Genomic DNA, 17298 nt, shown 5'->3' with positions numbered 1-17298 from the left:
AGGATATTTACCATACATGACAGACCAGGTGTTGTTGTTCAGAATGCAATATTTATATTATCTATATAACAAAATGTATGACTAATGCTTTCAAGGAATATGATCTTTGACCGTAATTATTAATTCATGAGTGAGCAAACCTCTAAACTCTCTTTGATGGCTTCGGGAGATAAGATTTCAATTAATATTTGCTAAATAAATGAGACAGGTCTGGGCGCTATGTAATTACAGCTTCCGACGTATCCAGGTTACGGTGTACTTTTCAGTTTGTTTACAATATTATTATGTGTTTTCCACGGAGGTCGAGTGGTTAAGATGCCCCGGCATATTACCGCAAGCTCCGTGTTGCAAGATTGAATCCCATGTGGGGCAGATGTAAAGTACTGACCTCAGGTCGATAGGGAAGTGGAGGCTCAACTGAAGGCTAAAAGTGGGGCGGTACAAAGGGATACGGTAGGATGAAGAAAATAAGTTAGGAAGAAGAGAAACAAGAGAACAATAATATACTTAAATTAGTCGCTTTTTGGCAGCAGGTGCATTTCTAACGCCCTACCTAGAGGCCGTAGTGATTGTAGCAACTGAATAACAGGATACTTTCACATTTAATGCACTTATCTTAACATAAATCAATCTTTTGACATTTCAGTTATGCTAACTAAATTACTATAACGTATCGTTAGGAGTTGGCTGCCTGATTCAATTAAGGCCAATTTATAAAAACAATTGACAGTAAAAATCATCTGTTAGCTGTAATATAATTTATCAGATCCATTGAAAACAGTTAACCCACAACAGTTCGATATTGTCTTAAATCATGAATTATACGATAAAATTTGATGGGGTTTATCTTGCTTAAAATTTATCCCTATATGACCTTTGGAACGAATGTTAAGGAAGTTATATATGTGATGATTGCAGACTTTCATGTTTCAAAACTATCAAATTCAGTCATTAGAACTTGTTAGGATTTAACACAAACAAATATGTAAACAAATAAATATCATTTCTAAACTCCAAAATATATATAAGTGAAGAATTAAGAACATATTCGATAAACTTTCGTTTGAAATTTGTGTTTCTAAAGCTGACAATACAAGTTAAAACATTAGTGTAGAGATAAAAAAGATAGCTCTATTTATACCCCTGTACTTGCAAAACATTTGAAATATTTGTTTTGTATCATCACGAATGTTTATCTTGTAATGTCAGCTTTATTGCTCAGCCCAGTTAGGATGACAGTACAGAAAATCATCATAGTGTGGTCTCCCTGAAGTGTCCTACTGAGCACTCTCCTAGAACGTCTTATCTGCTATATGAGTAACTAGTGCTTCCTCACTGAAGTATTCGGTAATAGGACCACCTCTGTGAGTTTGTTACACTGACCTGATCCAGCCAAGCGTTCGTCACCAGAACTTGATTCTTCTCGTCCTGTAAACAAATAAATAAATCACTGAAAATATTTACAAAAATAGCATAATAGATTACAAAAACACCTTCCCCTATTTTAAAACTGTGTATAGTCCCGAAAGCATATATCTAATATTTCGCATTAAAGAGAGTTCCAAGGCAAAAATATTTTGTATGCATTTACTTCATCGGGTCCATGGACACTAAAAACTGTTTTAGCACTAAATAAAGCAACGATTACAGCTTTTATAACGTATTACTACCGTACAGTAAAAGGATATTTTGGAGAACAATATACTTTGGCTTGTGCAAAGTTATTTGTTCCGTAAGTTCTGATGAATATGATCTGACATAAAAGAGTTATAGTATACTTATGAGCAATGACGATTGGAAAAACTTCAGAATATTACAGTCTAATTTACCGGGATACATTAAATATCCCACAAGTCATCTTCAAATGCAAAGAGTTCTCGAATTTATTTTATAAACACATTATTATAAAAATTAGTTTTGGTCTACATGCATTTAATTAACGCTCTTTTTAGTGAGGTTAAGAACGTTGAACAATCCAAATATTTATTTGACCACTTGATAACATTGAATGCGTTTTAGAATCAGACGGCGGTCAATCAATATATCAGGTGCCGTATACACTGATAGTCTACAACCATAACACTTGTCTTTTATCTTGGGATCTAAATAACAAGTATATCTTTCTAAGATATTAAAGGAATCGCTTGTAAAAATCCCATAAATATTCTGATTTTGGGTTGTTATCTGCTGAGCGATTTACCAGCGTTATTGCCAACGGTACTATAATTTGCAAAACCGAATGAAAAAAATCTATTTCATGCCGTATAAATTGAGATATATGTATATATTTATATTAAATACATTATTCTGATCATACAACTGACTGTTTATGAATATTGGACGCCGGTGTGTGTCGTGTCACCCTCAACTGTAATCTATTGGTCTCCAATGGTATTTTTTAACTTTAGACATATAGGCTTGTCATCGCGTCGCCGACAAGGAGTGCCACTCGTAGTCTGTTACACTGGGAGCTGTCTGGTATTGAAGGTTGTACCCTAAGAGGACGCTCAATACAACCGATACGTTGGATTCTGACCAATTATCTGGCCTGGTGTACAATTTAAAACATCTGCTGCGACAGACAATGTTGGATTAAAATATCTAGAAGAACTTCAAAAATACTGCATGGCAGAAATACAGGAGTGTACAAACAACGCGCATCGAAAACGAAATCATGCTCTTGTATATTATTTGTTCACTTTAGTTATTTGAAAATCTATTATAGGTATTTGAAACTAGAAATATAAACGTAGCTATCGAAAAATCTAACAATATACATTACAACGTAGTTTAATTTCTGTTATGTTTTAAAATATGCGTCTGATATTGCAAGTTGAATTAATGAAATGTAGATTTTTACTGAGAATTAGTTTCGGAAAATCGTTCAAGGTATCAACGTGTTAAAGCTCGAATTAAGCATGACAATATATGTTAAATAAACACTAATTGTTGTTATCCTATTTCGTTGTGTTACTAATTGCATCTCAGTATTTCTAAATAGTAACGTTTTTAACAAAAACTCTGGAGCGGTATGAAGTTTCATATATCATTTCAGAATGTCTCGTTTTCTCAATACATGCATGCAGAACATGTTGAATTTCGGTTTGACAAACTCTAGGTGTTTTGTACAAGATTTATACTTGCTATTTTGTAAGTTATAGTGCTATTAATAATCCGCTTTTATATGTCTATACACTAAACGTTGTGGTGCCCTGTACGAACATGAATGTTCAATATTATTGTCAAAATATATTTGTATAAATGGGATTACGTAATATCTGATTTGCCATAGTCTGCACCGTAAATAGAGGGCATGCCTTCTTATGGTGGTTTATTGTCTTCTGATGGACACAACCGAACATGATAATAGTCGAATACACCTTATCGCTGTCCATTTGTAATTAAACCTTATCAATAGTGGGACTAGACTAACAAATGTGTTGACTTGGTAGAAGCCAACTACCGGTCTTGTATGGGTTGAGAGCGTTCAAATCGGTGATGTATGGTACATTATCTACAAAAACATGTACTCTTCCAAAGGGTGGCAGGATCAGCCGGGATATAGACAACCCTAGTGTCTATTAAGCAGTAACATACAATGGCCGAAGACGGCCTGACAAATTACACATTTAATATGCATGTGACTTGTACATGAACACATTCTTTAAAAATATGTACGTGTACACTTCACCTTAATATTGGATGTGTCATGTGTTCATGTACACATTTTTCAAAAATGTGTACATGTACATATGGCATTCTTATACTTGTTATAATTCAAAGCATTTTTGCCGCGTGCTCTGACCGTCACATTTATGAAACGGTGTAGTTTTCAATTGGCATAAACGGTTTGTTTGTAAGCATACAATTTCAAAGAATATAAGTATATATATATTTGTGTGTGTATTTATTCATTGTATTCTGTATCTAAAGTGGTTAAAATACGTTTAAACGGTAAAAGAAATATGCATGATTGGAGCCCTGACGTCACATAAATATTTCAGATTTTGCCACAGGTGCGCTGTAACATTCTCGAAGCTGGACTTTATCTGCAAACGGCACCTATACAACACTGCAGTGTGGCTATAGCTATATATTTACAGTCAGTGGTGAATTGATAGTATAAACCCCGTTGATTTTAACCAAAGGCTACTCAACTTTATTTCTCGATAAATTGAGTATGTCACGCGCAATTTGGAGCCGCGCGGATGAATTTATGATGGTCCAAATCAGAAACTTTTGGTGTTTTCAGTAACCGAACGTACGTTCGATGAACATGTACATGTATCAAAATAGGTTTGAACACATATACATGTATGTGTGTAAATACAAATGTAGAAAAGTTACATTGTTTATGTTACTACCGTACCTCTTTGAGCAATGCTTCCGTGCGTATGATAAATATGCACATTCCGATGACGTCGCAATGTTTACATGTTGTGTGTCTGTGAGTCTGTGTTGTTCTCTACAACATGTAGCCTAGATCTACATTATATTCGTATTTTTAACATCTTTGGTTGTACGCGAATGGATAAGATATGTCAGAACAACATCAGTATTTGAGTTGGATAAGTGTAACCAAAACGACCTAGCACGACAATGCATTTTTGTTCACCTCGGCGGACAGACAAGTCCTGTACGTTATCTAGAATCTACTGTGAATCGGCGAGAGTAGGACTTACATACACAATGTACGTTTGGGTGTTTCGAAATATCAATGAAACGGAATCCTTCAATTGTAGCTTTACAATACTTGTAATAGACACCTCTAATATTTATTGAAGTGTTTAAATCAACAATATAAATATAGCTAACATTTTGAGAGCGGTACAGTAAACGTTTACAGTAGTGGGCCTACCTGTGTTTGTACATGTTCCTCGAAACGACGTCCGATACATTTGAAAATCTCTAAAATCCGGAAATAATGACATGGAACTATGTAAACATCCGTGTATTCAAGAAATTTCAAACGTGAACTGATTAAGTAGAACTCAAGTGATCACAAAATTGAAGAAACTCTCTGTTTGTCACACCTCCTTGACACAGGCGGTTTGAATCGGACGCCGCGTAACAACTACGTTAAATATCCTGCCACGTTATGAATTGTGTAAGCGTGTGAAATCATACGAAGCAAAATATTAAAACCAAACTGCTTTGCACCATGGTGTTTTTAACAACAGATAAATAAAATGATTTATAGTTCCATACCGGGAAAACCTCAGATATATGCTTCATCAGACGGAACTCATTTTATTGGTATGTTCATTGATAAATTGGCGGGAATTTCCGCCACTTCAAGTGGCTGTTCGAAATGCCTGTCGGAACCAAACGATATAATTCAATTTTAGTCTTATAAATGCCATAAACACTATTAAGGGTAAATTTTGAGCTATGAAAATAATAGTTAAGACTGTAAATATAAGGATTAAAGTCTCTTTCTGGTGGTTCTATCGAAGGATAAATTTGAGTAGGGTATCGATATTTGTTTCATGGACCGCTTCGCGGTCCATTCCAAATATCGATACCCTACTCAACTTTATCCTTCGATAGAACCACCAGAAAGAGACTTTAATCCTTAAATAAGTACAGGTCCCTTATAAGGTCTGGAATGCATCATTGCCGTGATACGGTCGAAACAGTTACATGACCGTTGCCGAAAACACGTGCCCTGAGAAAATTTGGTTCCGTGAAAAATGTGTTAATGTACAAGTCACATGCATATTAGATGTGTGATTTGTCAGACCGTATTCGGCCATCGTAGTAACATGTCTTCTGTCTTACACAACAACACATTGGTTTGTATGGACGATGAGAGTACGCATGTAAAGTACATAATTATGTGAAATAGATCATATTGAAATGACTAACAAGGGTCGATTTTGATTTCGTGTAATTATCATTTTGGGAGATATTATTTGATTTCTATTATAACGGTGATTCTGTTATGCAATGTCAACGGGTATGTCGAAATTGAAATGATATGTTGTATGATAATACATTAAAACTGTCATTAATCTGGCCAGGTTCATTCGAATCTTACAGTCTGTAGTGGTAAGATTGCTTAGGACTGACATAATATATTATTTGTGTAAATAATTCAAAGTTTTACTTAACTTTATATAGCACTTAAAGAATTTTTTATCGATGATAAGACATATCAATTAGTATAGTAAAGGTAATCAGTGTCCCATATCCATTCTCTGTTATGACTTCCTTGTCGCATCCTCCGCATTTATTTGAGATTAAGACCTGTTCCGGCTATTTACTTAGTCTAATTGAGTCTGTCGTCTGCTTCTTTATACAGTTTCTATAATAAATTGTTCACTTAGAGGTACCCCAACAAGTGACTAATAATAATATCATGTTTATCAAACTCGAGTTTCAAATTTTCAAATTTTGAAAAGTCATGAGCTTTAGAAAGAAAATTAATTAACGAGAGTTTAAACAAACGTGAATTGTGAAACCTGCTTAGTAAGGGGATAAATGGAGTTTCGTTGGTATGTTAGTGAGGGGATAAATATGGTTTCGTTGATATGTTAGTGAGGGGTTAAATATGGGTTCGTTGATATGTTAGTGAGGGGTTAAATAGGGTTTCGTTGATATGTTAGTGTGGGGTTAAATAGGGTTCCGTTGATATGTTAGTGAGGGGTTAAATAGGGTTTCGTTGATATGTTAGTGAGGGGTTAAATATGGTTCCGTTGATATGTTAGTGAGGGGTTAAATAGTTTTTTTATATGTTAGTGAGGGGTTAAATAGTTTTTTTATATGTTAGTGAGGGGTTAAATAGGGTTTCGTTGATATGTTAGTGAGGGGTTAAATAGGGTTTCGTTGATATGTTAGTGAGGGGTTAAATAGGGTTTCGTTGATATGTTAGTGAGGGGTTAAATATAGGGTTCCGTTGATATGTTAGTGAGGGGTTAAATAGGGTTTCGTTGATATGTTAGTGAGGGGTTAAATATAGGGTTTCGTTGATATGTTAGTGAGGGGTTAAATATAGGGTTCCGTTGATATGTTAGTGAGGGGTTAAATAGGGTTTCGTTGATATGTTAGTGAGGGGTTAAATAGTTTTTTTATATGTTAGTGAGGGGTTAAATAGGGTTTTTGATATGTTAGTGAGGGGTTAAATAGGGTTTCGTTGATATGTTAGTGAGGGGTTAAATAGGGTTTCGTTGATATGTTAGTGAGGGGTTAAATATAGGGTTTCGTTGATATGTTAGTGAGGGGTTAAATAGGGTTTCGTTGATATGTTAGTGAGGGGTTAAATAGGGTTTCATTGATATGTTAGTGAGGGGTTAAATATAGGGTTCCGTTGATATGTTGTCAGTTTTGTGGTTTGAAATTGAACATTTACTTTTACGGCGGGAAACGTGATTGCGTATTTGATGACAATAACGATACATCGAAATCCAGGCAGGTTGATTTTGATGGCGTAACAAACAAGTACAAAACGTGTTTACACTAAAATTGTTTGCATTAAACGTTTCTGCTTATAAAACGTGATAAAAAATCTTGTATCATAAACATGTACTCAGGAAATAAGAATGTTAACACATAATAATGCGCGAACTTTATAAAACTTTACACTAGCAAGGATAAGTTAAACATCAATCTTAGATATTATTTTAATAGTTATCTTTTCACAACATAAAAACAAAATAACAAGAGAAATTCGAATCCCTGTTCCAGAAAAGTATAATCATTTTCTAATTAAATGATAAAAACCATTTGACAAATTAGGGTCAACATTTTAAGAACTGTAAGGAGGGCCACTATGGAATTGCTTTTATCCTAACACCACTGATCAATAGTTATTTAGCTCTCCCTCGGGTATATCTATAAATCATTGGCAACGTTTAATGTTCCTTCCATATCGCAGCCGATTCAGCGAAATTTTAGTTTTAACTCATGTGTGCAAGCTATTATAAAGACTGATTGATTTACGTGAGTGGAATAAATGTCAGCGCGCTGTAATTACACCTGAGATATAGCTTCAAAGCAATTAGTTGTACATGAAAAAATGATAGACACTGTAACAATTAAATATGGTTGAAATTAAATAAACAACCTTCAGTAGATAATTATCATTATTCAAAATAAAATTTTGTATAAAAAGGGACAGTACAATCTCATCACTCACCATGTCGAAGATTTGCGTCATGGTAAGGCCCATTCCTACCACGACAGGGTTACTAGCGTTACGGACGGGCCGGACCGACTTCTCATAGCCCATCAGAAGATAGTACATCAGGCGCTGTTCGTCCGGCACAGACTGATTACGTAGATTGGGCGATATTTTCTGTCGGTCGTCCGGCGAATGAACTACGTAGGTAACATTGTAGAAAGCGCTCTCAGGAATTCCCTGCAGTTCCGGTAATACGTCATATCCTATCAAGGGAAAAATAATTTCGAATTTGTCATGATTTTATAAAAATGAATTTGTTTGTCATTTAACTTACAATAAAATATTTCTGAAAATTATATTTTCAATTGATATAACAAAAGAACAGTTTTACAAATTCAATAAGATTGCATTAAAAATTCTCCTTATAAGTAACAGAATTTTGAATTTTTAAACAGTTAGGTTCTTTTACATTTTCAAAAGGAAATCCTTATTAAACATTTTTTAAACAAATCTTTAAAGAAATACTATTGATTCTGAAGTACTAAATGATGCAAAACATTGAACGTCGAACGTTAATTAGCATAGGCATCCATTACAATACAAATACATATTATAAAATAACTCATGACAATATGCTTTAATATTTTTTATATTCATGTCGAAGGATATAAAAAAGCATCTGCAATATCTCCCTGCATGTATATATATATGATAAAAATAAAACTATTGAAATAAATACTATGTTTGTTGCATTGTCTTCATGAGTCTGTCATACGTTATCGAGGAGAAATAACGGCAAATCCAGACATATGCACATGGCAACAACATGACACTTCTTTCAGAAGATCCGGGATTATTAATCTAACCATAATACAGCATTTATCAATATGTTAAAGCCAGCATTTATACATTGATATTAAGATATGTATTGTGTATTAATCGTCAGAATTAAATGGATCTGGCCGCTGTAGAAATTATAGTGCTATGTTGGTACGGGCTTCATGCATTGGACGACAGGAACCAGCATCCCATGCTGAAAATTACATCTTTGAATTGATACGCGCCGAGGTAATTTAGAAGGAAAATTGCCGTTTCACTTCAAAATAGCAAGTGCATTTCCTACATAGAAATTGACTGTGCTAGTTAACATGTTTTGAAATGCATTAATGTTTGGCATGTAAATTTTAAAAGCTTTAAGTGTTTATTTTTCTATTATAGTTATTAGATAGCAGTAAACGTTCTCCGTGTCGTATTTAAGGGTTACCAACAATACAATATCACCACAGCTGATTGCTAGTATCTCTCGATAATTTCGGTAGCAAATATGTCTTCATATCTTCACTTGTTCTAAAATTAACTCTGCACGAAACTTTCTTTCCAGTTAAATGCTATCTTTCAATTGTGACCTGCACTGTTGCTGCCTGTTTCGGCGGTTAACACGGCTAAATATATCACCAAAAAGGTAATCTCTTAACAACCTTATGCACTGCACAACACATACATCAATAGTTTTAACAAGCTTTTTAGCAGGTAGAAACTAATTCTCTCAGCTAGAAACACATTCTGATAAATACCAATTATGTGATAGCAGAACCTTTTCTAATTGGATTCTTATCACCAAGCATGCTGTAGGTATTTACAGATTCCAATGCAAAGTTCGCGATAAAAATAGTATATGACTGCAATACATGCACATTAGTGTATACGATGAACATTCCATCTGTACATCGTAGTATTTCGGCCTTTTCTACCTTCCCCAAAAGACAGAATGACGAAGATGAAAAGAAGAATTACGACTGTTCGAGAGACCAATGGGTAGAACGTGGTTAGGTAGGTTTTCGTTGGTGATTTCGTTCCAATTGTCAGAACTTGGTCCGTCCATAAATCGTTTAGTAATGCCATTCATCTCTATCTGATCAATAAGCATAACCATTAGTGACAGAATTTATGTAATTATTTTCTTGATTTCAATTTCTCAGTTCTTCATTTCCTTTGTTCCCGAATTAAAATTTTTTTTCTTCCCCATACTTATACTGTATATATGTAAGACTATAATGACAATAAGGTATGATTTCACACTGAAAGGCTATGTTTTCATAACAGTGAACGTATTTACAGCAGAAAAGAACTTGATATCGCAAAAATGTCATCGCACAAGTAAAAACAATTGAAGTAAAAAAGTTAAAATTTGGACTTTCTAAAAAAAAATAAAAACATTTTTCAGTTGTTGTATAGCACAATCTACAAACAATATAGGTTTGACTGTTTGACCCATTCGTTTTTTAATCTTTTATGAAGGTTGAAATAAGATTTCGACGAGACTGAAACCGTAACAGAGTGATTCCTACATAATTTACAAGGCTATGATATTTATAAATATTCTAAAAAAATGATCAATTATCACTGATGCTGAAATTCATTATGCCTGTTTCTTTTTCATCATTGGTTTTTTTTATTAATATTAGTAATCATAAAATATCATATTGATACTGTATAAAGGTCGTGTCGATTTGGCAAGCTATTTAGGCCCACTCCATAATCTGAAATGTGTTCGTTGTATGTGATTGCGAGCGTGGAAACGTTTGCTATAGGTAACATGGGTGTTAGAAGGTCAGTGTGTATGACATTAGTGTATCTCTACTCAGCGCTTACAAGGACACTTGTCTGGCCTTCCTCTGATATTGCTTACTTCATGGACATTTCTCCCTCTTCGCCTTTTAATTAAAGATACCAAGATGTAACCAAGAGTCTCATATCCAAAACAAGCGATCTCCGAAGTGTCGACAGTGAGACAATCCCAGCCGGCATCAGCTGTATTGGAAATACGTGGTGGACTTACGCTAGACCTTTTACAAATATGTCCTCGGGTGTTCATTTATCATTGGTATAGGACGTAAAAAATCTCGCAGAATTTATGACATGTAGAGAGGATTGAAAAAAAAACCATATTCAACTTGTATTAAACCTTTTTTAACGATATTACCTGATATTTAAACTTGCCAATAAATTGTATTCTGTCCAAATTTACGAATCTGTATCATATTTCCAAGTTGAAGATTACTCACAATAATCAAGTTACATATACAATGATACTTTGGATGTACCATAAACATGCCGTCTATGTATGTTATTAGCATCCATCCAACAGAGATTTGTTCCTCAAATCAGTCAGGGTCAATAAAACAAGAAGTTGATGATGGATTACATATACTATATTCATAATTTACTCAATTATAGCCGATTACTATAGCAACTATATTCTTAATTCAACATTGCCAACATACACCTAATAAATCAGAAAAAAAAACCCATTAGACTGCATCAAGTAAACGGTTCTAAAAACACATATTAGTTAATGATACCATGGCCATTTAGCGGTGAGATGGCCAATGGTACCGCATGTGTGTTTCACCAGGAGTTCATTTTCAAAAAGGAGAGTAATAGGTATTGTGACATCTAACCCTACCAGGTGGGTTCCCTCGGGTTCGCTTGTTGCTTCTTATACTTCAAACCTTCTCCATCAAACATCAATTTAAAAAAAAAAAATCATGATACCAAACGGGGTATATATCACACTTATGCTAACAATTTAGAAGAGGGAGGAACTGTCATTTCAAAGTATATTGTGTATCCCAATAGCCACAGAACCGCGAGCCTTCTTCACCGAGGCGAACGTTCCATTCAAAGTTAAATATGAAGCGGTGTCAAGCACACAATATGAAATATCTTTAGAATTTGAGACCAAATGCGACCTTTTATGCCGTCTTAGATATGAAACAGATACAGAAGACACAATTTACATCTTTTCTGCAGGGCTTTTGGAATTGAGTGATAGTACTAACAAAGTTATGACGACTAGTGGAAAATCACCATTACATGAATGTTCAGGTCCGTAGTGACCATACGTTTTGTTTTGGGTTTTTTTTTCACGATAGGGTATTGGTTCTTCTAGGCGATTAGATTTTCAGTTATATTTAGCAATACAATGTTTAAGAATTAGAAGAGACCATCTTGTAGGTAAACCAATTACACTAAAAATAGTCATTGTTATTTAAAAAGTTTTGAGTTATTTCCGAGATATTGACAATTTCAGCACATTTGTGAGTTCACAACACAAGTATGTCCCACGAAAACGCAATTCTAACATTGTCTTTTCGCTGATGCTGCCAAAATAAGTGGCCTACATTTGGTACATATATTTATCGTGCAGATTCACCTGGATGTCACAACGGCACTGCTATGAACTTCACTACAAGCCGTATTTATGAAAATTGCCGAATTTAACTTACTTAGGAGCGATATAACATTCTCCCACCATTCATTGATCTGTCACCGGTTTTAGCCGGGGATGCTTTTTCTCTCAACCCCTAGGGTATGACAGATTGCGCGCGCTAACCTTTTGAACCTGAAGACAATTACGTGACGTAATGACTTCATCAATATTGACGTGCAAACGATAAAACCATGTTCATGTCGCTATAAAAATGCATTTTCTTTTCTATATGGAAGAAAAAAAATCATTCTCTACCTATGAAGGTGTGACAACAAAATCACAACCCTGACGGGAATTCCTGAATGTCCAATCCTCGGTAAGCCTCGGGTTGGACGTTCATAAATTACCCTTCGGGTTGTGATTTAGTTGTAACACCCTGTAGGTAGAGAAAAATTATATTAAACACCTGTTGAAGCACTCGACTGTTGATTATTCTTACATATCACATTTTGGAGGTACAATCTATATCTCTCATGAATACGAGGATAGGTCAAAGAGACGTATGCTCTACAAACGGCTGAATTTGTTCAAACACAAATGGAAAATAAAGACATCAGTTCTAATAAAAATCTCTATACATATTATAATAATGGTGGATTTTGATACTTAAAACATGTCCTCTTTTATGAGATACTCAATGATAATAGATAGCTGATAGATAGTCTTGTGTAATGCATCATTTATGCAAGCACAGGGGCCAGTTTCATTAACCTTCCTTAACTTTAAGGAATTCCTTTACTTAAAATTTTCCATAGGAAATCATTACAAAAGTTAAGGAAAATATTAAATTAAGGAGCCTTCCTTAAAATATGTAATGCTTTCCTATGGAGAATTTTAAGTTAAGGAATTCCTTAAAGTTAAAGTGAACAGTCGGGCAAGGATGGCTAAAGTCGGTAAAAATGGTGTGAATGTATCCAGTATAATTTCTCATGAAATAGAAAAATAAAATATCTCGTCAAAATCTGTCTGCGTACGAAGAAATTAATTTAAAGTATAGGAATCCTAAAACGTCCTCCCGGTTGACTATGTCGGTGTTTACATTTTCACGCATCTTCGCTTTCAATGCTTTCAATTTTTCCTTTTTTCAATGGTCAGTACTGGGAATCGTAAGCAGAACTTGACCGTCGTATTAACATTTGAGAACTTTTGGAAGACCAATGAACGCATTTAGACTGGTTTTCTTTGCCCGACTATTCACTTTAAAGAATGTTTATGAAACTGGGCCCTGTTATGGCAAGGTCAGAACGACACAAATTACATATACCTTCTGTTAGCACCAGTATGTGTACTTAATCATACCCGGTATGTGTGACATTTCGAATGTTATGAATATGGTATTTTCTTGTTCGTCTTATCACCATCGAAGCTAATGTAGTAATGTTTATATATAGTTCTCGAGGGACTCTTTTCGCGCTTAGATCTATCCGGTGATTGCACGTTGTAAAAAACGATTTTGGCGTTCGTCAATGCTTTGTGTATTCTAGGGCATTGCACGTCCTGGCGTTAATGGCCCATCAATATAATTGCCGTGTAAAATACGCTGCTACTGGGCTCTCGGTAAGAAATTGGTCATTTAGACGTCGAGGGACCCCTCTAGTGTGAAGTCGTTTTTGTGCGCCAGTGATTTTATTATACATTGTTAATGAGTATTAATTTGAAGATATCCAGTTGCAAATACGCATTAAGCATTATGAATAATAGGTTTATATAATTTACCACCGTTCCATGCAGAACTCTACTGAAATATATAGAGCATAGACAACAATGATAGGAAGTGATTTACGATAACTTCAACGCTATTTACAAAGATACACTTTTGACCGTCATAAGATGAGCGCAGTGATGAATGGTATCACAAACAAGGCTGCAAGTGCGATGTCAAAATATTCTTATAAAGTATTACGTTTTCGTATAGATCTTTTAGGAACTAGTTTAAGTAAATTATGATTTTTATAAACCAATTTACGTAAGCACTATATAAGGCTAACAAAACATCCTAGGCTTCATTTCAGTCAGGTCCAATAATTGACCCTGACAATCGATTTCTGCACCTAGTGTCTTGTCTAATGAACCCTGATATAAATATGTGTCAGAATAATCTTTTATCCACAACTACTTATTAACAAACATCATATAACACAAACACCTAGTACAATGGCGAACCCCTTTTTATATCTACTGTCTGAATTCTAAGATAACAAGAGCTCTTTAATATCCCGTGTGTACCATTTTCATTGTCACAGGAAAATTCTAACTTTCATACAAAAGCTTTTGCTTGTTACAATGCCCTTGGTCTCAATATAAAATTTAGATCGTTGGTTGATAAGTTAGTTTTGCTAAATTTCCTATTATAATCTAAGTTAAAATATTGTCAGAAGTTGGATTGCTTTAGCTTGTTAGTGTAGACCAGTGAATGGACCAATCAGGGAAGCGGACTCCGGTGAATGGGCCAATCAGAGAATCGGACTCCGATGAATGTTGCTTTGATAAATATCGGTTTGGAAGATTAAAAAATTGAACGTTCCAAGTAGGTGGGAAGCCATACCTGTCTATAACAACCACCCAATGGACAAAGGGAAAGCAGCTGTGGTCGCTAAGGCAGGTTTGACTATACATAGTGATGCTATTGCTTTTTATTCTCTAAATCCTCAGGAAACACCATAAACGAACCGCTGTGCGCCATAATCTACCTGTTTTGTCAAATTCGACTACTAACCTTTCTGCAATTTTGTTATAGAAATGTTATAACATACAACATCACAGGACACGTGTCCACAAAACTGATTGGCCTCAAGGACATGTAGAAATTGTTTTCTAATGATTGCGTAAACCTGAGATATATATTGGTAACCAGTGAACTATGACCTGTATAGGTATCAATAGCTAAAATATCATGCGAAATACATTAACTGTGTACTATATTTTGAAACGTAAAATTTGAAGACACATAGTCGTATTTATCGTATTTGTATTCTGTAAATAGAAAATATGGCTATGTTAAGAAATAACATTGAATATTGCAAAATCATAGCCGATGGATTTCGAAAGGCCGATGGATACAAAACTGTTTTGATATTTATATTAATAGTTCAACTAATGTGTTAATCTGTAGCAGATATACATACATGTAATGACTTTATTTTAGTTCTTTGGTCCTATATTTGATAGACGTTTTTAATTTGATAAATATCCTTGTTTTAATGTTAAAACTTCATTACATTCTCGAATCCAAAAATTTTGTTGATAGTCCTGTATAAACATGTATCTCATTTCAGTAAAGATATACAAAATTTCTTTTGTACAGGTTTTTAAATATTATACACATCGATGGTCTTCAACGTACCAATAATTCTGATTTATTTTGTATATAACAAATAAAAAAACAACATATGCACAACATTATTCCGTATAAAATGTATCGGATTTTATGCTAAATGACACAATTCCCTAGAAACGCCACAGCGCCAACCATTTCTAGAAGCTCTAAGTAGGCATACAAAACCCGATGATGGGGACAATGTGGCCTGATTATCAAGTCCATAGTTACTGCCTCTGTGCTGCATTAATACATGACAAAACATCAATGATTAAAGGTTTTAACGACAGAAAAAATCCGGGATCTATAATTACGAACTAGGTCATTGCTTCCGGTTTATTACACAAAAAAGACTGGATGAAAGTAACAGTGTGTCCGTTTATGCATATTCTTATCAACCCTAACCCCAGACGAGTACCCATTATCGCCATCACACGTGCATTTGGATGGTGTCACGGGGATTTTCATAAAGTAATCTTCTGATAGAAGACGTAACCATGCAGATTTCCGTAAAAAAATCACGTGCGATGGCGAGAATCGGTCGCTGAACAATTAGTTTTTTGAGATCTTTTATCTTAGCTATCTCCGATTGAAAAATATGGCATTGTAATGTTTGCTATGAAATACGTAAAAAGCACAGATATATAAATATATCAGAAAAGGTTTTATGTGAGAAACTAGAAGGGAATACCGGTAGTTTGTAACCTTGATATGTTATTGTCCAATGTAACCTATGAGAGGTGCCCAACTCAATCTGTGTATGTGTTGAAATTCAGGGAGCTTTATGAAGATTGCCTGCAAAGCTCTGTCACTTATATAGAACATAGATAACATAGAAAGTTAAATGTTTAATTATTCCGCAAATAGATCGTGGCCCGCCCTTAATGAACTTAAAAAAGTGTGACCGACTAGGGGTTGGTGTATTGAATCTTTCTAGAGGAACAGATATGTAGTGTACATATAATAATTTATCTGGACTTTGTATAAGGTGCCAGTATTTTGAACATACAGCATGTCCCATATTTCACATGTTCAAGGTTGGATAATACCGTTAACATATATCTTTGCATTAAGGTCGTTTACATTAGGACAGGCTACTCACAGCACTCACTATTTCTGAAGTTGTTATCGTTTCAGTCCCTATATGACATTCAGAATCCTAATTACCGGAGTTTTCTGTACCTCGGTTTGTAACAGCCACTGATTTCCGTTAGAAGTAATATGATCTAACGATAAAACACATATAACGTTAGTCAGGACATATTGAACACAAAAAACGTGGGAACATATTATAGCTTCTTAAAACCTATTAAAGCGAATCCGTCATGTGTGTAATGTGCACACGACTTTGATTTATTGGCGAATATGACTGTTTACGATAACGCACCTAAAGAAATAGTTCCTCTAATGTCAACACAAATTACTACACTCTGGTTCCTAATCCGTTTTACACTCACCGAGTTCTAATTAATTTGTAGTTAATGCCGAAGTGCACACTATGATATTTTTTGTTTCACAAAAAAGATACGTCAATTAGCAGTTTGGTATTTTCCTGTCCTAAATTGAGAAATGTTGAGGCTAATTTTC

At 34.7% G+C, this 17298-nt stretch overlaps 1 protein-coding gene across 1 annotated transcript in view; it reads right to left on the bottom strand.

Annotated features, from left to right (window-relative positions):
• Positions 1-17298, bottom strand: part of LOC138334057 (neuronal acetylcholine receptor subunit alpha-10-like) — a 59935-nt gene that overhangs the window by 28513 nt on the left and 14124 nt on the right. Inside the window, exons 2-3 of the mRNA XM_069282772.1 lie at positions 8138-8385; positions 1384-1428 (exon numbers count right to left, since the gene is read on the bottom strand). Coding sequence (XP_069138873.1) covers positions 1384-1428; positions 8138-8385 — 293 coding nt within the window. The remainder of the gene's footprint in view (positions 1-1383; positions 1429-8137; positions 8386-17298) is intronic.

The sequence above is a fragment of the Argopecten irradians genome, chromosome 10 (assembly GCF_041381155.1).
Source record: "Argopecten irradians isolate NY chromosome 10, Ai_NY, whole genome shotgun sequence".
Taxonomy (NCBI): Eukaryota; Metazoa; Mollusca; class Bivalvia; order Pectinida; family Pectinidae; genus Argopecten; species Argopecten irradians.
The sequence above is the reverse complement of the archived record's forward strand: the minus strand, read 5'-3'. Positions and strand labels throughout refer to the sequence as shown.